We start from the raw sequence: 23196 nt of genomic DNA, 5'->3' as shown, positions 1-23196 counted from the left end.
AACAGCAGCACTGACATGGAAACCCCTTTGCAGCTGCAGAACGATTTCTTTCCAGAGCAGCAGTTCCAGCACTGTAAGTACCAGCACTACTGCGGGCGGGAGGATCGCCTCGGCAAGCAGCACGACCAATGCTGCACCTGCAATAACTGCACCTGCGATGCGAGAAAAAGCCTCGTCTTTCGCGGGACGTCGCCGACCACTGTGGGAACTTTAAGGACACCTTCGGAAACGTCTTCGAGGCAAGGTTGCCAGTACAGCGTCTGCGAGTTCACACCCTCTAGTCATGGTAGTTCATCCAGACATCATCATCATCCTCCTCCTCACCATCAGCAGCAGCAGCATTGCCGCGATCGGCAGCGGGGCAGCCTGGGCAGCAGCCACAAAGACAGTAACTCCTACAATGAAATAGCCATGAGCAGCTGCAGATACAACGGCGGCGTAATGCGGCCGCTGAGCAACTTGAGCTCGTCCCGCAGAAACATACACGAGTTTGATTCCGAGTCCCAGCCTTTACAGCCCATCTCAGCCGCAGATGCGTCGGACACTCTAGTATCCAAGCCGGAGAATAATTCCACCACCCTGATGCCTTACGCATCGGGAGACGGAGGGGGAGGCTGCGGCCACAGCGGAGGCAAATCGGGGAAAAAGAAGAACCAGAACATTGGGGAAAAGCTCGGGCACAGGAGGGCCTTGTTTGAGAAGAGGAAGCGGCTCAGCGACTATGCTTTAATCTTTGGGATGTTTGGGATCGTTGTTATGGTTATAGAGACTGAACTCTCATGGGGAGCCTATGGAAAGGTGCGTATTTACTCCCGAGCCCCATGCCGCGCAGCAGTCCCGTCTAGACTTAGAGTTAATTTAGTGGCATGCGACTGAGGGGGAGCGAGCGAGCCGTTTTAGGATTAAAACAACTTTCTGTCACAAAGTGTTAAAGAAAAGCAGTCACTTTATCATTCAGCACAAGTCTGGGGGCTCATTATAAAGTAGTCACATGTAGGCCAAAAGGCCCACCGCTGTCCAACCATGAAGGGGAACCCCATAATAAAACAAGATATCATGTCAGCGTTTGTTGCAGTGCGCCTTCTGAATTGTGCTTTATATTCTCTCATGTGTTTTTTAACCCCAGATTTCTGTCACATAGCTACAAGTAACAAGCTGCTTTACCATTATGTGAATGTGATTTTATGTCATGATGCTGTGTGTTGTTTGGCTTTAGTGTTGTTGCTCTTTTCCAGGAGTCCCTGTATTCATTAGCTCTAAAATGCCTGATAAGCCTTTCTACAATCATTCTCCTGGGGCTGATTATCATATACCATGCCAGAGAGATACAGGTAATGTTGCAACACTTTCCTCATTCCTTTTCACTGCTGTTTAAGGGGTCATCCATCTATGTGTCATCACATTTCATTAATAGTAATATTGAGCTAAAGGTGCACTTTATAGAATGGTATAGATTGGTTTGGTAGCCTATAAGATTTGCAGAAAAAGTATTTGCAGGTTAGAGAATATGTCTTTTACTGACTTATAAATGTACATGCAAGTGATGATGTGTTATATTTCAGTCTCTCTGAGGCAATGAAATTGAAATTATATTTGCAACATGAATATTTTGGATGTCTTTAACAACTTTATTTTCCTTTTGCATCATAAAAACATCATGTTTGTTCTATAGTCGAATTAACACTGTAATAGCAAAGAGGTTTCAGCCCTGTAGGCTGTAGTGTTGAAGCCACATTGATAGTTCATTATACATTTTTGATAAGATTTAGAAACCCCTCACAGTGTGCAGTGGATGAATATAGATCGTCAGCCTCCCCCGAGACGTTTCAACACTTGCACTGTTTTATGACCCTGCCTCAGAGCATTGTTGCATTACTTACAGAGCTTCCTGCGCCTCAGCACTCGTGTCTATGTTAAACAGCCACTAAATTAATGGCGCCACTTTCTGCAGGGTGGACGCATGTTTCCAGAAAGCTTTTTTTTCCTGTCTTCCTTCCTTTTTTTCTCTAAATTAAATCAGCTTAAAAGGAAAACTTGAAAAGAAACACAGCTCAAGCATTTCTTATGCTGTTTAATCATGTTAATGGATTTTCTGACTTGGTGAGATCCGAAAATGCCTCGAGATGAACTGTAAGAGCTGATCAATCTGTTTTCATCTTCATTCTCTTCTCCATTAAGTCAAGATTCAAGATGTAGAGTGGGCTTTTTGAGAAACCAAACAAAACAAAAAAAAAGCAACATTTGGTTCAACATTGGGTTTTTATCTCTTGTTTTAAAGGTTGCATTAGTCACGGTATATTCATCAGCCTTGTTGGTATTTTAGGACCTCCAAGTCCCAGGGGAGTATCAGTCATTGAAATAGCCCAACAGTAAAAACGTGTCGCCCCCTTCAGATGTCTCATTGTAAACCTTTCTTTATGAGGAATGAAAGAAATGCACAGACATCATTACCATATTTCAATGCATAACAAAAGCGTTTTCGTTTCCCTTGCAGACAGCTCCCAGTAGCTGTTTATAAATTAGAAAGCATACTGTAAGTTTGCATGAGTATCATATTCACTCCTCCCCCCCCCCTCGGCCTCCGCACCTTTTATTTTAATTCTGTGTAAATTATTCAATTCATGAACTGAGCCTTTTCACCTCTTGCTTGTACAATCTTTCCTTGATGCTAAGTGATGTAATGATTCAGTTGTGACTAATATATTGCAAAGGCGCATTCCTCGTCACAGCAGGTTTCATTTAGTTGAGTTTGATAACAGATTGTGTTCAATTGGTGCTTCATCCGTGAGTTTATGATCCCTGTTATTAATATTACAGTCAAATACTTAAGCTCTGAATTAGGCTACATACTTCTGATCACTGTGTGACTGTTTATTCTCATACAGTCGCACAGAAACACAGGCAATAGATGATACCCAGTTTCCCAAAAGATGGAACCCTCTGTTTTACATATTAAAAGCAGCTGTGAAGCACCGTGATATCCTTCATTACAGATTAACTGAAACGCTCCTTCTTATGCTCTAAAAACAAGCTTTTTCTTTCCCTTCCTTTCGTTGTCAGCAGCTGCACATTTGCCCCACAGGAAGGCTGCTCAGACCTCTTTGATCCAGACTCCGCTGACACTCGCGTCAATATCCAAAACATGTTTCACCCCAGATAGCTCCCTCTCTCTCATCACAATCAAGACATTTTCTCCTTTGTCGACCTAGAAAAAACCTTTTCAAGGCAATTGTTTGCCTCAGAGTTGATTACCGCAATGCACTTTTCACCACGTATCCTTTCCACACTCATTTATATACAATTTATTCAACGCCCCGAACACTTGAATTAATCAGAAAACATCATCACGTCACTGCAGCCTTAGTCACTCGCTCTAAAGTTAATTATGAGGTCCGGCTTCTAATTCATCAAGTCTTTTGGAACAAACTATCATCCTGTTCCTCGAAACTTATTATTTAAATCCAGCTCATAGTGTTTATACTTTAACTTCTACCACACCAGCTGCTCCTTCCCTTCTCAGCCCAAGGGGCTTTTGTGCCTGTTGTTGCTAGTCTGTCATTACTCAGTTCTTGCAGGCTGACATACGCGCTTGCACATGTACACTCAATGCGGACAAGTTCATTCTCAATCTATCTTGCTAATGACACGTACATGCGGCGCTGACATGCGTGTGTGTGCTGTGTTTCTGCAGTTTGCTGCTCAGTCCAGGCTTTTGTGACAAACTAATTTGATCAAAGGATGTCCACTGAAGAAAGAAAGAAAGAAAGAAAGAAAGAAAGAAAGAAAGAAAGAAAGAAAGAAAGAAAGAAAGAAAGAAAGAAAGAAAGAAAGAAAGAAGACAGATTTGACTTCATTTGAAAATGTGATTTGGAAATGTGGCGTGTTAAATTTAAAGACCAGAAATTAGCCTCAAAGCGTGAAATATCACGCTGTGTCAGGTTGATGAGGGGCTGAATGGGGACTGAAATTGATCCCCATAGATGAAAAGTCTGAACTTAAGATTCATTTTTGTCAGCAGTAATTAGCTTTTTCAGGTGAAAATCTCCATCACAGGTTGTCCTGGGCCCAATGTGACAACTTTATACGTCTTGTTTGACCAATAGACACTTCACAACCTAACGACGTTCAGTTCACAGAGAAAGGCAGCAAATCCTAACTGTGTTTCTATTCTCTTAGTTTATAACATCAAATATCTGCAGCCTTTCAACTCAAAGCAAAGTATTCAGGTGATATCACTTTAGTAAGTGGAGCTATTTTAACTATAAATAGCTGCAATCAACATTAACCAGAGGAAATTCATTATCTTTATTAACTCGTGAATTGTTTGCTTCGGAAAACACAAGATAACAGTGGGAAATATCCATCGCAGAAACTCAGAGCTCAAAGTGACATCCTCACTCGTTTTGTTTGAGGGTTTATCGTTTACACGGCATCATGTTCTAAAAGCTCTTCATATGTTTTGTACGCTTATCTGTTGGTGTATAATTACAGTGGGGTAAACAGTGCAACATTTCCCTCTGCACTATGATGTAGAAGTAGATAGTGTTAAGTAGTTGAGGTCATGGATTTAATTTCCTTCCGCCACTGAAAATTGGTGGAGTCCATTTAAGTTGTGGCTATTTGACAGAGGATTTCACTTAACCAAACACAAACCCACGACTACTTGACATCATATTTATCCATATTATCGCTTGGATGAATCACAGCACCAGACAACGGCTGCTCTTAACACATCCACATAGACTTCTGTTGTGCTCTGCAGTCTTATGTAAAGTCTCTGGTTTGTGACCCTCACTGTTTTTTTTTGTTTTTTTTTAACTCTAAATGAGGCCAAATTGTTTCAGATATTAGCGGAGTGCTTTCTAAAGTGCACTTTTCCATGTCGGAAATTTTGCTTCTGCAGTGAAATAGATTATGCATGCACATCCATGTGTACTCACAGATGCCTGTCAGATGCAAAGGCATGAGTCAAGATGATGAAATATTTCCCCACCACTTCTAGCCCCTTAAAACTGATTTACTTGTCAAACTCGGTAAAGACTGTGCCCTCTCATTTTTACAGGGTATAACAACGGGACTTTTTTCCCCCCTCCTCTCCCTCGGAGTGACTGAAAACTCGAAAAGGTCAGGTCAGACAGGATAGATGTTGGACACCATCTTTCATTTCAATTGTTGAGGGACACATCTGCAGAGGCGGTGACGGCTGACGCACAGAGCCCAGTGTATTAACGGAGAGACAGTGTGTCCACGTTCTGCTAAATGTCCTTAGGATTGTACCAGCATGCACAATTAGGAGGCATGGGATCCTCCTTTATACATGCTGCTGTCAATCAGGATGCTGAAGCTCATATCCCTTTATACTTCTCCTTCAAATGTTATCGGTCTGATTTAGTCCCAGTAATGTCTTTTGTTGACAGCTGGCGATCCGCCCGAGGAATTTTTAGACGTTTTTTTACTTTAGTTGAGTTTGCTGTGTTGGCAGGCAGCGGCTTACAGTATATGAGTGGGAAGGGAGAGGCTGGAGTCTGAAGCTCCTTCCTGACTTTGATTTGTCATTGTCAAAGTCTGATATGAGCTATGAGCTGGGAGCATCTTCCTCATCTCACGGCTAAGATGCTTGATGAGTTCACCTTTACCTCAAGCAGACACAAACTGACATTTTGAAAGTTTTCTCTTCTTCTCGCATCAAAGGCTCTCACGCCGGGGGGCATTTGTGTTAAGGCCATTGCTATGTCGCTCTACCTTGTGATGACAGTTCTGCTGAGTTTTCTCAAGCTAATGCAAAACGCTTTGGGGCCTGTTCTGTCTTTGATGTGTACTTTTGTGATAAAAGTCAGCACTGATGTTTCACAGTCGCCCAGTATTACATTTTACAATCTGCAGAAAAGATAAAATAACAACACATCGTTCCGATGCTTTGCCAGCGAATCCTGCCAAAGCCAAACTTGGCCGTGCTTGTCAAAGCGCCCCTGGGTGGTGTGTATGCGTGAGAGATATGGTGTAACTGCAGGAGACGCTCTGCATTTCTCACAGTGAAATCTGTCCTCTACCTGAGACTCCAGACTGGAGTCAGATAACCACCACTGGCCGGTGACCTCAGTGTTTTCACTGAACATGCAGGCTTTCAAGGACAGAGGCAGCCTCCCAAAGAGTTCAGAAACCCAAAGATTATTTATTGATGGCATTTACTAAATTGTGCTCGGCATGTGGCTTTAAACATGCAGCAAACTTTAGATTATTAATGTCAGCGACTTGGACACAACAGCCAGCCAACGGTCTAAAGACAGATTTATACAGGCTTTTATTCTGGCGCAGAGGTTAAAATGACTTTGCTTCAGTAGAGGAATGTATATGCAAATGTGAAACTTAATTTCAGAAACAAAAGCAAACTGCAACAGCTTCAGATTTACTCAGCAAAGTGGCCTCTTAGTGGCTCACTTTGATATCATAAATAAAGCATTGCATTAATGTCTAATTGGGCTGAACCTCTCAACCTAATTCACTAATGAGATTGAGCGATTTCATTCTCAGTGACAAGATATATGTTCCCATCTCCACATTACACAGATTAAATATTGAGCTGGACTCCATTAGTTATATTGAGCGTAGTGAAACCAGTAACCAACCCAGCTAGCATCGCTGGTGAGCTCCTTGGAGACTGTACAGTATATCGAGGAGGGGACAGCAGCGGGCGGGGGAATGATCTCAGGACACATTCAGCTGCGTCGTCTCTCAACCTGACATGAATGAAACTGTCACATGATGAGCAGAGAACATGCACTCTTAGTGATTAGACTGTATTTCACTATACAGCAAACAAAAAAAAAAACAAGCTGACTGGCCAAGAAAACCATCTGGATTTGTCCACACTCAGAAATGACTGCTGTGATGTTTACATGCTGTTTGCCAAAGATAACTTTGAACAGTGAGGATGTTTTGGCCATTTAAGAGGGTTAGGGTACAGAGGCGTCCCCCACATGTAAAAAGCACAATCATGTGCATGTCCATGTAATAAATTAGAGGTTATAAGGACGACATAGGACACATAAACAATTCATGGGGGGAAAAAAAACATACAAGGGTCAAACATTCATTTTTCCCCCCGGTAGAGGTCATGTAGACAGATGGATGGTGACACCATGTTTGGTGTTTGTTATATCAGGCAAGAAACAGTGTCTCTGCTGTTGAACTTTAACTTTACACTGAATGTAATGGTCATGTCATTTAAGGAACAAGGACATTGGATAAGTCGCTGCAAAACTTTGTCTAGAAATTCACATTCCCCAGACAAAAAGACTTACTGGCTTTGCGGCTCCCCCGAGTGTCTCTCTAATGCTTACCACTAGGTCGACATTTATTGTGTATTCTGCGATGGTGCGAGCGCCACAGATGAACCTCCACTGACCTCTGCTGTGATGTAGAAAGAGGAGGAATCGCTCTCAAAAACACTCAGACGGTTAAGAGAGAAAATGTGTTTGTATGACAAATTAGTCACTAAATTACAAATCACTCACATTTGTCGGCGCCCTTAAAGCACTAATCCCCGTTTTCATCACATTCTGGCCAGTTTCAGCTCGAAACACAACGCTCGTCTTGGCTTGTGCAGTTTGACAGGTGTGATTTTCTGAGACCGTATAACCTCTTACTGGAACTGTCTTTATTATTTATTGATTGTTTATCCTCCTCGCCTCAGTCAGAGGCAGAATTACAAGTTGAAAGAGCTGAAGTGTTTTTAATTTAGGGGCTATTTTTATTTTAGCTGTTCTGGAAAATGGTGGCATCTCTGTGAGGGCTCACATACTGTAATTTAACACATTTAAGACTCACTATTTAAAAATTGACATATCAAACCCTCATTATCAGACTACAGACTTCTGCGATGCTTTCAGCCTTTGTAGATGTGCTCAGCTGTTGAGACGAGTCCATTTAAAAATCTTTTAACATGTGGGTGTTTAAATTATTTGTCAGCCCCCTGTAACTAATTTAAAGGTTTCCAAGCTAATCATCTGTCTTCTTGTCGTGACTCTCATTGTGTTCTCCTGTCGTACATCCTGACATGGTGTAAACCACGCAGTTGAATATTTTTTTTCCACTGGAGATGTAGCTTCCCCCACCTCTCTCGTCATAACTGCTGGTTCTGCTGCTAGCATGGAATATTTGATGCTCTGAGGTAAAGGGCCCTTGAGTATTGTATTTCAGGTCATCCATTACCATAATTGCTTTTACCCACCAAGTAGGCTTTCCTTATGTAACCTGCGTTTAAATGTTTAATTACATTGTTTTGAGGTAACAAACTTTGTAACTGCTTTTGACAGGACTGGTTTGTTGTTGAAAATGTAAAATAAAACGCAGCTTGTGCTGTGTGTGTAAACAATGGAGTTAGCAGCGTTCAGCGAGGCCTAATTCTGTAAGTAAGAAACCGTGGCAGAGAGGAGTCACAGCTTGCGTTTCCGTGTCTACATTACACTCACTTGGAAAGCTGAACAAGACAAGCTGTGGTTAGAGTTACACACTTCTCTGACAGATGTCAGTATGTTAAAGGAGCTCGGTGTCACTCATTTGATATGAACAACTACCTGAAAATTTAATCCATTTGTTTTCTGTGTTTCGGGGCGGAAACTTTGATTGTAGCTTTTAAATAAATATAAATGAGCTGCGGAGGCTTTTGTGAGGCAGTTGTGCTGTTTGTTCGGGGACATGCGTTAGTTGTTACTTGCTCTGTTCATGTTGTTATGTGTCAGATTGTTGACAGCTGATATTTCTTGTACAGTGGCTGCTGGACATATAATTGGCTCAGAGGCTCTAATGAGTACGCAGTGTTTGCTGTTGTGGGCTCAGTGAAGTTTGTGTGTCGAAGGCTTTAAAGCTGTCGAACTGTAGCATGTGGAGCGTTCATGTATGTCTGGGTGAAAAGTGGCAGCGCGTGCAGCGTTATTGATTTTTCTGTGTGCTCTCTTTGTCCTTGAGTCGAACATGTTGAATGGGAGCCTTCTTTTCAATGAGAGAAATATGACTATTTCAGCGATTCCATTTTATGTAACATATCAGTGCTAAATTTACAATCTAGGTCACTGATCCCATTAGCCCTCCAGAACTGGGACAGTTTTTTACTTCTATAATGAGAAATTCCAAATTAAACCAAATGGAGACTAGTTGGCAAGATGCCGAGTCGTGATGTGTGTCTCCTGTGTGTGCTGAGCATTTTATTTCTCATAGCTTTAAAACTGATGTTTGAATGATAAAACAACATATAAAGCACATTTCATACTTAGGCAGTCAAGGCATGAAGGAGACTGAACTTTATGTTTGACTTTGCTCAGGGTTATTAATATTTAGTTTGGACACTGCATAGTGCTGTAGATGTAACCCCTAATTCAGGCTTATTATTTTTAATGGTACAATGTATTTTTTTACATAATCTAAATCTTGGATAAGTTGTTGAATTTGAATTTTGTAGCCTTCATGATTAAAAACTTAATAAACAAATGGTGCATTTTGTTTTTACCAGGCACTCCAGCTGCTTTCTATTTTTGAACCAAGAGCCACGACACAAACAGTCATTACCGGTGTTACTGAATAAGTGAAGGGGCCGAGGCAGGGGCTGTTGTTCTGTTATGATGCAGAATGATGGGGAGGCAACAACTGCCAAGTGCAGAGATGGCACAGTCTTGACAGAGATAATATTCAATGTCTACTGTTTGTCAAAACTGACACATTGACTGGACTAGAAACTACATAATAAAGTTCTGGTGCAGAGACACGATAGTTGTCCTCTGCATGTGGCAAAATGGACTTTGAGCTTCTTTTATATGGTAAATTCAGCAAAAAGGGAGGAAATAAAATATAAATCTGGGACATGAAAAATGTAAATCCCCCCTTGCTCTCTCAAACATTTTAAACCACCCTACTTTGAGCAAAATAAACAAAAAACAATAATAACTTTCGCCCCAGTTTCTTTCCACCTCTGCCCCCCAATCATTTCTGCACAGTTCCTAACTTTAAAATGCACATTAAATTCTTCCTCATTCGTCTTCATGAGCAATGCAGCCAGGTATTTGGGGTTTTCAGGGACTTTTGCGTGCTTCACAAACTGTGCACTTTAAAGATGAGCTGAGCTGACAGATGAACTGACCTGAGCACAGTCCCATTTGCGAGGATGCCAAACTGTTGGCGAAAAAACATTGTATGTGCATATTTTCCTTTACACCCCAAGAAGTCACGGGACATTGTATAATTGATTAGCAGGCGTATGGGTGGGGGTGGGGGGGTTGTGACAGAATGAAATCACGTGCAGTTTTTCTTTCCTCTCTCCTCTGGGTTCTGCTATCAAGGCAAAAAAAAAAAAAAAAAAAAAACAGGGACCAGGAAACCTCGCTTTTATTTGCTGACAGCAACATTTTGTGAAATACCTTCTGCCAGTTGTGATGGCCTATACACAGGCAGAGGACGTTGAGGTGATTGAGTGGAAAGAACAGGAGCAGCTGTGGAGGGATGTCAGCATTGGCCTGTCAGAGAGAGGACTTATTTGACAAACGTAGGAGAAGCTAATACAGTTTGATAGTATTTAATCTGCAACCTGCACCGCTACCTGTGCAGCTCCGTGAGAGCAGCAAGACTGAGATAGCAGCATCTACAACCGCAAGCATGATCCAGGAGCACTGCGAATTAGCCGGCGATGGTGTGGTCATGGGCTCAGCCATTAGTTCGGGGTGAATACACTGAGCAGTGAATCTTCTGAGAGAAGATGACTGCAGATTGAATTGAGAGTGATGAAGAGGAGGGAGGAGGAGGAGGAGGAGGGGAGGGACCAGCAGCAGCAGCAGCAGCAGCAGAGGTGACCATGTGAGGAAGCTACAGAGTATGACGGAGGGTGAGGTGGAGAAGAGTGATGAGGGGTGTTGAAATTCACCCACACTGTAATCCCCAGTGAGATGGCCTACCTTCTGGTCGGGGTGGCCAGGCGATCAGAACCTAATGCTAATGTGGAGGTGGCAGATGTTCTCATCAGTATAACGCTTTGAAGTTGGAAATGCCTCTGTGCGCTGCTAATGTTACACTTATTTTTTAATTCAGGGAGTCTGAGAAAACAGAGCAAGTGGGACATACGAGGCAGAATCCCTTCATCCTGTTATAATCACGCATTAGTCGCTATTTAGCTTGTGGTAAATTTACATGCTTAACATCAATTATTGCCATTAATTGTAGAATTTCTAATCGTTTTGATTAGATCTGCGACAAATTGTTTCATTATCCATCTGCTGATTCATCGTTTAGTCTGAGATGTCTATTGTAACTTGTTTACTCGAAAGTTTAAAATGCAATTCAGTTAAACAGTGACAAAGAGAGGCGGTAAATCCTCCCACTGAGAAGCAGGATCAAGAGAATTTGGATTTTTTTTTTCTTTTCACAATTTACACTTGAAGAATGACTGAAACTGATAACTGAAATATCCGCTGATCAGATCAACTCATCAAATAAATCAGTTAGCCCATATTTTAAACAGGCTTGAAACATAAGCAGACAGCAGGGCCATATGAAAACATTATGAAAACAAATTAAACAATAGTATTTTATAGAAAATGCATTCTGTCAAACAAACGTACGATATTTTAGTGTTTCGACATCACATATCCTCGTATCATGGGTCATTTTTGGCCTTTAAGACCATACCATCCTCCCTTTATCATGTCAGTTTCAGTTTTTATTCTATTTCTCCCTCACTCACTCTCTCTTTCTCTCACTCTGTATAAGATCTGTCTAACATGGAGAAGAAACTGCTTAGGTCTTTAAAAAAAAAATGCAACTTAAAAATGTTATTTAACGACCTCGGGCTATTTATGACTTATTGTTTAATGGGTTTAATGATTTCCTGCAGCTTGCTGTGTCACCATGATGAAAATGTTAGATGGCTTTTACCCTCCGTCAGCATCACTGTGCCCTTTCCTTGCAGTTATTTATGGTGGACAACGCGGCTGATGACTGGAGGATAGCCATGACATACGAGCGCATCTTCTTCATCTGCCTGGAGATCCTGGTGTGCGCCATCCACCCCATCCCAGGGAACTACACCTTCACCTGGACCGCACGCCTGGCCTACACCTACGTGCCATCCAAGACGGATGCGGATGTGGACATCATCCTGTCCATCCCCATGTTCCTGCGGCTGTACCTCATCGCTCGTGTCATGCTGCTGCACAGCAAGCTCTTCACGGACGCCTCATCCCGCAGCATCGGTGCACTCAACAAGATTAACTTTAACACACGCTTTGTGATGAAGACCCTCATGACCATCTGTCCTGGCACTGTGCTGCTGGTCTTCACCATCTCGCTGTGGATCATTGCTGCATGGACTGTGAGAGCTTGCGAGAGGTGCCTGGATCACTTTCTCACGCTATGCTGCGCTGCTCAGCATGAAACATAGATAAGGAATAAAAATAGATAATGTACACACTTCTCAGCTCAGTCTGCGTCTGAGCATTAAGATAGAAAGATTTACACGCAGTGTGAGAAAAGATTATAGCCCTAACCTATTCTCAAATTTAATCTCATAAACTACATTGGATTAAATCTTCATTCTTTTATTCTCTAAATTAAGAAATAGTCATTAGAAAGGCTGGAGTGTTATTGGTTTCTGCAGGCGTATGAAGGTTGGTCAACCTGTTCCATTTATTATTTATTTCAGGTATCATGACAACCAGGACATAACCAGCAACTTTCTAGGAGCCATGTGGTTGATCTCAATCACGTTTCTTACCATTGGATATGGGGATATGGTCCCAAACACATACTGTGGGAAAGGAGTCTGCCTCCTGACTGGCATTATGGTAAGAAAACGCAACTTACTTTTTTTTTTTCCTTAAAAGTGTTGAAAGACAAGCAAGACAGAAGGCCTGATGATTTGCATGAGTAGTGCTAAATCTGATAACAGCAAAACATATTTGTGTGTTGTGCCCGTGCACACTTGTTGTTTCGCAGGGTGCTGGCTGCACTGCTTTGGTGGTGGCTGTGGTGGCAAAGAAACTGGAATTAACCAAAGCTGAAAAACATGTCCACAATTTTATGATGGACACCCAGCTAACAAAAAGAGTAAGATTTCACTTCTCTGACATCACATATTATTTCACCTGAACTGCCCTCTTAACCACACGTCTCTCTCTTTCCTTAGGTGAAAAACACAGCTGCGAATGTTCTCAGGGAGACATGGCTCATCTACAAGAACACCAAACTGGTGAGGAAGATGGACCACGCCAGAGTCAGGAAGCACCAGAGGAAATTTCTCCAAGCCATTCACCAGTAGGTACCACTCCGCTATCCCTGACCTCAGCACTTTAATATCTTCTTCTCCCACAGTGAATTTTACATGACTCACCAATGCAGCACGAACCTGAAATCTGAATTGTTTGACACCTGTAGCAAAAAATATTTGCTTATATCATCGTCGGATCTTTGTATATCATGACCATGTTTCACCTGGTTTGACCTCCTTTAATTCTGCAGATGTGGTATAGAATTGGTCTGTTGATTCAGCATCATGACGAATTGAAAAATATGCAAGGGACTAAATTTATGTAAATATTATTCACCGATACACTAGAGGTTCCTTGTAATTCATTTATTTTTAAAGAGGGTAGGAATTGCCAGCATGAAAGACATATCTTATCTGTGTAAGATGGTGTTTTCTCTGAATGAGATTTTGGGGGAAAAATTCAATTTTCCAAGAGTTAATGTGGAAAGAGTCAGTCTTACAGCAGCCACTGTTTTACAGAATTATTCCTTCTTAAAAAAAAAACAAGAAAAACAAATTTTACCTTGAAATATTCCCAAGTTTCAGAATTCACAGCAGTATGATATTGATCTCGCTCTCTCTCTCTTCCCTCTCCTCTTGCTGTCAGATTGGCTTTTGTGTGTCTCTCTCTCTGTGAGTCAGGTGTCAGGCTGACCTCAGAGCTGATACATGTGGGTTTCTACTTTTCTAGCGGCTGGTCAGACACTTACCTGTCAGCTAGTCTTTTAGTGCATCCCCAAAGGACCCCCAGAGTGCTATCTAACTCCAAAACAGTATTGATTTTAGCCTTGCCTCATCTTGTTTTTCTTCAACCTACAGTGCTTACATGCACATTTAATCTGTGGCGCGTTTCAGGAACTGAAACTCAGCTTGAAGCTTTATTTGAAAAAAAGAAAAAAAAAGAAACTAGATGCATAGTGACTTTGTTATGCAGCTTTTTGCCCAAGTAAAATGTTTCTTTTAAATATGTTTGTCTCATATGCTTTCTGTGGTTTTATGTATGTAGCCTATATGGGTTTTTTTGCTCTCCTGTGTACAACTTTGATTTGCTCATGAATCTTTTGAACACACACTTTTGTTTTAGAGACATTAGGATGTGTAATTACAAGGTGGAGAATCTCATAAACTGTCTGCTGCTGCTGCTGCTGCTGCTGCAACCCGCATCCAGATTTGTGCCGTTTAATAGCCTTTTGTCATGGTTGCTTTGTCGAGTCATTATGTCCTTGCAGGCGATTTGCAGCGGTGGTGACAACGTCTCCTGTCCACCTCCTGTTCTCTAGGACAGCCTAATAAGGGAAATCCCTCTGAGCTAAAGCTAAATCTATAAAGAACCCGATTCGGTGGAAAAAAGTCACGTCTAGCTCTGTGTGCAAGGACAAATACTCAGCATGGTCTCGGCATTGTCCTCTTATAAAGATTTGCTTCTGTTCATGACGCAGTGTGTTTCACAAGGCTTATCTGTGAGAGTTTTAAGCATTGCCTGTAGCCCATCTGTGTGTGTGACACAAACTCGGGGACTGAGATGAATATAGGACAGGAAGTTGCCTGGCAGCGAGCAGATCGCTAAAGTGGAGGGCTGGAAAAGGCCTACAGCTGTCCTTTACCTGTCACGCGGCAATATCAAACATCAAATCAGATATCATCGCGCCCGTTTCCTCTGGTCAAAGCAGCAAACTCACTCCGACATCATCATCCCTCACAGCAACAAAGGATATGAGGTGCAAACAGTTGTTAAATTGCACCATAGACGCTTCGAGGCACCGCCTGTGTGTTGATGGTGAACGTTTACAGACGTCACGTTTAACGGGAAGGTTGTACTTTGTATATTTCTGATATCCGGCACTAGTGTGGAGAAAAGGGATTAGACTTGGAGAGCGAGCTAAGCTGCAGCTACAAGAAAACAGTCCAAACAGAGACAGAGATAACACGCAGGTTGCAGGGAGAAGCAAGTCAAGCAAAAATGGCTGCTGCTGTTCAGAGGTGAGGCGACAAGTGTGTAGCATGAGGGTTAAAGCGGCTGGACCTGAGCAAACAGATTTTTTTACCATCTGAATATGTTTATCTGATGTTGTAATAATTCATTTGTCTACTTCATGTTTCCTTTTTTTCCTGTTTGTGTCAACACAATGAAAATAGAGCTCGAAAGTAAGTCTTCGCCTCACACGTAGATACAGACCTGTTGTGTGCATGCTAACGAGAGCTTGTCCTTGAACCCAATAATGTGACTAAAAAAATTACACTCCCTCATTTGATAAGTGAAATTCATGCCACAAAAAAAAATTGTTTGCAATGACTGAATTGTTTCACATGACACAATTTTGGTTAACGTTGCCAGATTCATTCATTTAAACTGCAACAAAGGTTTGTTTTTTTTATTAGATGATTATCATGTTCAACTGAGTAGCCTGCCAATTTGATAGAATACACAACAGTCTCATTTTCAATCCTCAACATTTTGTGTTGCAATCAAACAGCTTCAAATAGCCAGTGCAAACACCTTTTACACCTTATTATTCAGTGGACCAATGCTGCACATTGTGAACACGCCCACAGATGCATATTAAGTGAATTTCAATTATCGGTGATGGAGGGTGTTTTTCTTTCCATTTCTGCATGGATGTGATGAGAATTTGATCTTTAATCAGAAAGCCACTGATTAAACTCCAATCAACTGTGCTTTCACTTACCGAAGGATGACGACTAGAGCTCTACAGGAGGCAGACCCGCAGTAGCACAAGTATATGATCTATTATATACATATATATCTCAATACAACCTATAGAAGTCATGCTCATACAGATCAGGGCTCGGGGTCATCTTTCGGCGTGTGGAACCATTGTTACGCCTGTTTCTACATTTGAAGCCACATTTCTTCCATTTCTCTGTTGGATGACACATTAGCAAAGACGCCGATCCGGTGGGTTATCATGGCTGGTAAAACAGGATCATAAGAGGGACACTGAGCTGTCATGCATCTCTGCTCCGAGAGGAATTGGCAGAATTAACGACAGACGCAGTTGAGAAAACACCCCTGGGGTTATCTGGTTGGTGCCTCATCCCACACCACAGGCAAGATGTTGCAGTATGTGTTGGGCCATAACAGCTGTTCAGTCGAGCGTCTCGGTCGGTACAGTTTCCCTGTGGGAACGCTGTCCCTTCCCAACCACAAGGTTGAAGTGGGAATCATAGCAAGACGCAGGAGAGTGAGTGCTTGTTAGCTCGGAGATCAGTGGATTGGAGAGAGGGGAAAGTGACCTGAGAGGAAGGTCAGGGTAAAGACTCCGAGCAATCCCGTTTGTGCCCGAGAGGCTGCAAACTGTGACTGACGGCATGAAGCTGTCAGCAGAGAGAAGAAAAAAAAAACAGAATAGGGCTGCAGAACATTCGCCCTGTCCATTACACCCAAAGAAAAATTAGCATTTTTTTTCCTCAGTGAGGTAAACGGAGGTCATGACAAAAGAAAGCGATTCTGGAGGGTAAAAAATATGGCACAGCACTAACTGAGATTGCCTAAACAGATTTAGTGGGGTATTGAAAAGCTAAGCGTAGCCGTTTTCCCTTGATGAATAGCAAGCAGATTGAAAGGGTCCATTCAAAAGCAGAGCTGCCCATGAGGAGTGATTGACTGAGGCAAAGAGACACATAGACTATAAAAGACGGGGCATGTACGCTTCCTTGTCCTGACCCCACGCTGCCCAGTGCTTCGACCTCATTCGACAGCTACTGGTCATCCAACTGTGAAATGTACAATTCCAACAGGTCTTACATCAAGTGCAAAACCATTTGACATTAGATATTTATTATCTCTCATCATTTTAGATAGACTGCTCCCTTCTTTTTTCCCCCTTTCATTTAATTACCTGAATCAGAAAAGTGCTGTTTTGCAATAGCAACACTTGCACTTGTCTCCAGAGTCTGCTCTGTATGAAGCATTTTGGCCCGCAGCTGTCAGGACATCTACCTTTGCCTGTAGTTTTCTGTAGTGACTCCTGTGGCACCCTCTGTTGGTCTAACCTGTCATCTTCGCTCCACATCTGCCTGTCCTCAGGAAACAGAGAAATGATCCTTGCATTGCATGAGAATGGGTGTATCTCGGCTAATTAGCAGACTCGCCTACCCCCCCCCAAGGACCCCCCTGAAATCCCTTCTCGATCTTCTTTTACATACAACCGTATGATCACCTCTCACTGCAGTCATGGCTCACTTAGTTCTTGTTTATGACAACCAAAAATGTTGGCAAACTTGCCGTCTTGATATTACTCTGGTATTCTGCCCAGTGTAATTTCGCATATGTGGGTGAGTGAGGGCAAAAAAATAAAAACCTCTTTTAATATCTCGAAGCCACGTGTGGTCGACACGCTATAATACTGCACCGTTGCTGTTTTTGAGCCCCCTGAGAGAATGAGTAAAACAGGCTAGAAGCCTAATTAAACAGGAGCTGTGAATTATTTAAGCATGTTGTATGGAGTATAAGTTTTTTTATGCAGACTTTTGGTTTGGAAAAGAAAAAAAGAAAAGCAAGTCATAATGCAAGTTGTTTTATGTCACAATTTAACTGTCATGGGGGAATAATGTTGCTTATGAATTTTTCTAACAAGCTTTAATCAACAGGTAAATTATGAGGACTTCTCTCAATTCTAATGTCACATTTTTTTATGTTTACACTTGTAAGTCGCTGTAGGAAAAAGGTCTATGCAAAACAATGTTTGATATCTGTGGGGATTTTGAGTGACAAAAAAAATAGACCAAAAAAAGAGAGAATTTTCAGTTCCTCATTCCTTTAGCATAGTTGGTTGAGTAGGATGTCTATCTCTCATTCTCCTCGGTGGCAGCTACCTCCTCCTCTCCCCCTCCCCCTCCGTGGTCTCCTTTCCACTTGCATGCAGCTCAACCAAACAGACTGACCCCTGCATTCTCTACACACATCTTGTGCATGTCCTAGGAGTGTTCTCCATGTGTATGCCTTTGTGTGTGCACATTTTTTTTCTTTTTAAATGATTACAAAAAAACAGAACTTCTCATAGCGTTAATTTATTGGGTTCTGAATGGTCTTGTGTTCAGATTGAGAAGTGTTAAAATGGAGCAACGCAAGCTGAATGACCAAGCAAACTCACTAGTGGACCTTGCTAAGGTAAGATAGACCAACAGTCTACTGCTGCATTGTTCATTAGGATAGACAACTATCCTGATAAGCTTCTTTCCCTTTGTGTGATTGAATTCAATGCATGCTGGTTCACTCGCTGAATTAGTTGTGTTTTCTAATATAATCAAAGTCTACAGGTGTCAAATAAACAGACAGGCTTTTCAAAGGGTGATTAAAAATAAATCTGTGTGATGATTCTGGTTCACCTAAGTGCTGGATCCTTTGGGTATGGAATAATGACTTAACACATTTCATTTTCCAGTTCACATAACTATCCCCAGGACATGCTCTCCTGAAAATTACTAACAAGAGCTACTTTTCTCTATGCAAAAAAAAAAAAAAACTCAATGCAGTTTTTCACTTAATGCATTCTCTGATATTTGTCTCCAGATGCACTAAACAGAAGTTGACAAACCTTAGGGAAAGACCAGGCAGTGCGCCAGCCTGACACAGCAGAAACAGTAACCTGGGAAGGGAGACACACTGTGATCTGATGATTCAGCCAGAAGTAAAGGCAGAGAAGGAAAGGAGAGAAAGGCAGAGGGCTTTGACATTCACAAGTACACCACAGTCAAACTGGATTCAAGCCAGCGTGTCATGAAAGGTATTAGTTAATATTGCCCAATCACCTCCTGCTGTAAAACAGTAGCAAGAGCCAGGATGTGACATTGGATAAGGTGGCCTGTGGCCAGTGCCACTCAGCAGCCTCTTTAATCATTGTTATAAGAGTCTGACGCCATGAGAGGGCAGTGTCGCTTCAGTCTCTTTATGCTCTCAGTGGAACGATGGAGCTAAATAGAGCTGAACATATCACTGGCAACTGCATTGCCTCTGCAGTGCAATGTGAAATTCCTCAGATCACAGTGTTTCCCCTTAACTCATTATCTCCTTTACAGTCTAATATAAAATGTGGTTTCTCATTTAATGTGACTTAAGTGATGCAGTCCTCCCACCCCACCCCACCCCCACAGCATTTTCTTCACTTTTGCCGTTCAGGCTAAATTACATGTCCTCCAATTGCAAAATTGCTCGCTCAAGCTGCTGCAATCTCTGCCGCTCTTCTCCCTCCTTTTCTCTCCTCCCTTGTCCACAAATAGGTTGATCGTGTCAATTTGTGATTTTATCATAGGGTGGAAGTGGATCTATAATAACCACATTTATTCTTGCTCCATCAGTAGCATCCTCTGTTTATAATATTTGTTTCCCCCTGGTGTACTAGACCTCTTTTTCTTGCTGTTTAGCATCTTATGCCATCACTATTTAATGTGATCATGTTTCATTTCATGATTTACAGATGGAGCCCATACGTGATGTGGTTCCTAGATGCAATTAAATTCTTCATCAGAGGAAGAATTACATCTATAATATGTCCATACACTTAATGGTGGTCGTGAACAAACTTAAAGCTAAATTTCTTTTCTAATCAACTGAGAGATCCTCACAGAAACAAGGCATTAAGTTAGTGTTAATGTAGCTAACACAACACACAGTAAAAGCCTTGTCCCCACGAGCTGTCAGGCCGAGAGGCATCTTTAGTCCTCACTGATTCACATTCCTATCCCATTATTGCCGCCTCAAATCAGAAGAGGACAAGGTAAGTGATGGATGGCATCGCCTCTAGACTGCCAGGGATTATTAGTCCCCTGCTGAACAACACCTCAGAAACCACCCTGCAGCAGCAACAGTCCGACTCCTCACTCTAAATGTGACAGATTTCTCAGAGTTTGTTGTTGACCGTTTTTGAAGACTGAACCTTGAGAGTAAAGAAAAAAACATAGCAGTTTCGCTGTATTTCTAAAAAGTCTGTGAACAGATGGTTGATGCATCAAAAAGCGTCATGCAAAGTCAGCATGCTCCTTTTCCATCTCCTCAAGGTCATCGACTAATGTACTCTGGCATGAACATGAACTCAAGTATTTGAACAATAAAGTCAGCTGTTCCTTAGCTAACAAGAAATCTGCTGGTCCTCAAGGTTGCAGCCATTTAGCATAAAAATAACTTAACCTCATGTTCCTCTGGCCTTATTATAAAATGTGGGATTGACTTTTGTGTCTTCAACCTCTGCTCACCAAAAAGTGCAAGACAGTGATACAGTCTGCTGGGAAACCGCAACAGCTAAAATAGATACAGACCCCATCTCAGTCCTATAATAGAAGCATTTACCTTGACCTGTACAAATCTAACTGGTCAGGTTGTCTGGGTTTTTTTATGATGATAACTTGAGGATGTATTCAGCTGTGTCTTTCATCAATGTACCTATGTAGGACAAGTCATAAGGGCTGTTGTTTGCTATAGGCTAATTGTTTCTCCTGTTTGTAGCATAGACGGTTTGTAGAGGGTTATGCCCTCTAAAAGACATCTCAAGAGGGACAAAAACCACAGTCATAGTCCTTTTGGTAATGCAATTTAGGGTTAATTCAAACTATTAGTCTTTAATAATAGCAGGGCTCCAGAAATTTAGGAGCGCACACAATAAATCGACTTGCAAAGCAGGATTTACTGGTTGCTCAGTAGGCTAGATGAAAATTTTACTTGCAACTGTCTCAAATTTTAGGGGCAAAATGCCCCCATTTAGGATCAGTTTGTGCTCTGCTTTAGTCAACACTGGATATCCATCAAAAAACTGTATTAACAAACTTTACTTTTGTTTTACTCGCCCTCTATTCAGGTTTACCTAAAAAGGTTTACCTTAAAAAAAAAAAAAAAAAAAAAAAGTCCTGTACGACCGTCGCTGCCACTAGATGTTGCACAAGACCAAAAACAACTCAGACCAAAACAAATCCTTGTTCGGCCATAACTTCCCTACTGTCAACACTAAGATACCAGTCAGCCAAGTGTTACAAAGCTCAATGAAGCAAGCCACTAGACACACAACAACAAGAAGAGCCACAACTCAGTAATAAAGTTACACACCGTACAAGAGAGCCAACAAAAACCGTCCAGCAAAGTCAGTTAGCACACGTTAGCATTGAAATGTTGTAGTCCATATTATTGTAGCAGTAGCTAAGGCAACTAGCCAAGCAACATTTGCTCAACTAATTCATAACGCTGGGGACAAAAATGTTAACTAAAGCTGCCATGTATTTATGTAGCCACTGAAGACAGACATTGCGTAGCCAAGAAGTTACTTACATAGCGAGGAGATGTGAAGGTAATTCTGGGTGTAGTAGGAGCATGTAGCAGCAGGTGGGGGCCGCCATCTTGGTAGAGTCAGGCCTGTTTTGGCTTCACAGGTGGACAGGGAGAGAGGTTCAGCCTTGACGTTAGATTCGATGAACACCTTCCATACAAACGAGGAGCCGACAAAGACACTGACAGAGCAGGTAACAACACTTTTATGGATGTTTTGAAAGTCTACCAGCGACTGAATTTGAGTCACTGGCTCTCATGGTCAGTCCACCTGCATGTGCTCTGGTCCTCCTCCTGTTTTGGAGGGCTGTGTAGTTGTGGTTAGTGGTTAGCTAGCTACCTGTGTGGAAGAAACTCCGGGCCGCTGTCATCATCTCACCTGCCCTTTGTGTTTATATAGGAAAGTGCTATAGGTCACCTGTGCAGCTAGGGGGACTCACGTGCACTCAGGGTAGCTACATTGCACACGACTTTGCTCACACCAAAAAACTGAACAGAAAAAGTTAGACTACAAAAGACACTGGGGATAAAGGGGTTTTGTTTGACTGTTGTTGTTTTGTATTTTTCTTTTCTTTTCTTCTTTTCATTTTATTTCAATGCATTTTGCCCAGTGAGATGACTGTGGATTTTGCCACCCATCCCTCATAACTGAAATTGCTCCATAAATTTAAATATCTAATGCAAACAATAGCCAAAAAATGACTAAGATTTGGTATATGCATGTTAATATATTCTCTAAACATGGAAACATGTACAATTCCCTGCTATCTAAACAGGATGTGTTGTGTGAATCTTTTGATTTAAATTTTCCAACCTCTTCCACTTCCTTTCTTCTTCTGCTTTGCTAACTTATTTGAGCAAAACTGTCTATAAATTGTATGTTTATTGACATATACAGTAGAAGAAGCATTTTATCTTTAACCTGTTTGCTACTAATGGACAAATACAGAATTTTTTTTCAGGTTGCCCATCAAAAACGACCACAATTTGGAAAATGATCATGTTAAGTGTGTCTCCTCTCCCTTGTTCCAGACTCAGAACATCATGTATGACATGATATCGGACTTGAATGAGAGAGGAGAGGACATGGAGAAGAGGATTGCCTTGCTGGAGACAAAGCTGGAGACTCTACTGAGTAACTTGCAGGCTCTGCCAGGACTCATCAGCCAGGTCATCAGCCAGCAGCACAGGGACTTCCTGGAGGTTCAGCTCCAGCCTTATGACAAACACAGCCCTGAGCGCTCACAGTCAGTGTCCAGACGGAGGTCGTCCTCCACAGCACCGCCCACCTCCTCCGAGAGCAGCTAGAGTCCAAGGGGAATGCCTCCACTGAAGACTTTTGCCATCATATGGCCAAGTTGCATTTATCGTAAAGCCTTATGGTTTCAATAAGTATTATCCAAATTCTGATGACAGAATCCAAGATACTGGGGACAATGCATTTTAATGGATAACTTCATGCTGTTATTTGTTTTTTATTACCTCAAAAGATGTTGTTATCCTTGCTCTGGTGACAAGACCTCAAATAATGGCGCTTCCCTCAGTAAAAACTAAAGGCCTATCGATGGGGCTATGATAAGAACTCTACTCCATCTCTATGCAGAGGTAGCCAGTTTTAGGTGGCGAGGTTACCAAGTGT

The 23196-nt window shown here is 41.9% G+C and overlaps 1 protein-coding gene across 2 annotated transcripts; it reads left to right on the top strand.

The window, feature by feature from the left end:
* On the top strand, positions 1 to 22865 carry kcnn2 (potassium calcium-activated channel subfamily N member 2; the record flags this gene model as incomplete). Of its 2 annotated transcripts, none has more annotated exons than XM_083983104.1 (8): positions 1 to 798; positions 1236 to 1331; positions 11951 to 12369; positions 12683 to 12824; positions 12976 to 13086; positions 13166 to 13293; positions 18347 to 18416; positions 22590 to 22865. In XM_083983104.1, 8 exons carry the CDS (start codon positions 16 to 18, stop codon positions 22863 to 22865), a joined length of 2025 nt encoding a protein of 674 aa, XP_083839230.1. The 2 variants fall into 2 exon arrangements, with proteins under 2 accessions (XP_083839230.1, XP_083839229.1); XM_083983103.1 differs by having other exon boundaries at positions 412 to 798; positions 1239 to 1331.
* Between the last annotated feature and the right edge of the window lie 331 nt (positions 22866 to 23196).

This window comes from Trachurus trachurus (genome assembly GCF_905171665.1).
Source record: "Trachurus trachurus genome assembly, chromosome: 12".
In the NCBI taxonomy this organism is placed as follows: domain Eukaryota; kingdom Metazoa; phylum Chordata; class Actinopteri; order Carangiformes; family Carangidae; genus Trachurus; species Trachurus trachurus.
This window is presented reverse-complemented; position numbering and strand designations above follow the sequence as displayed.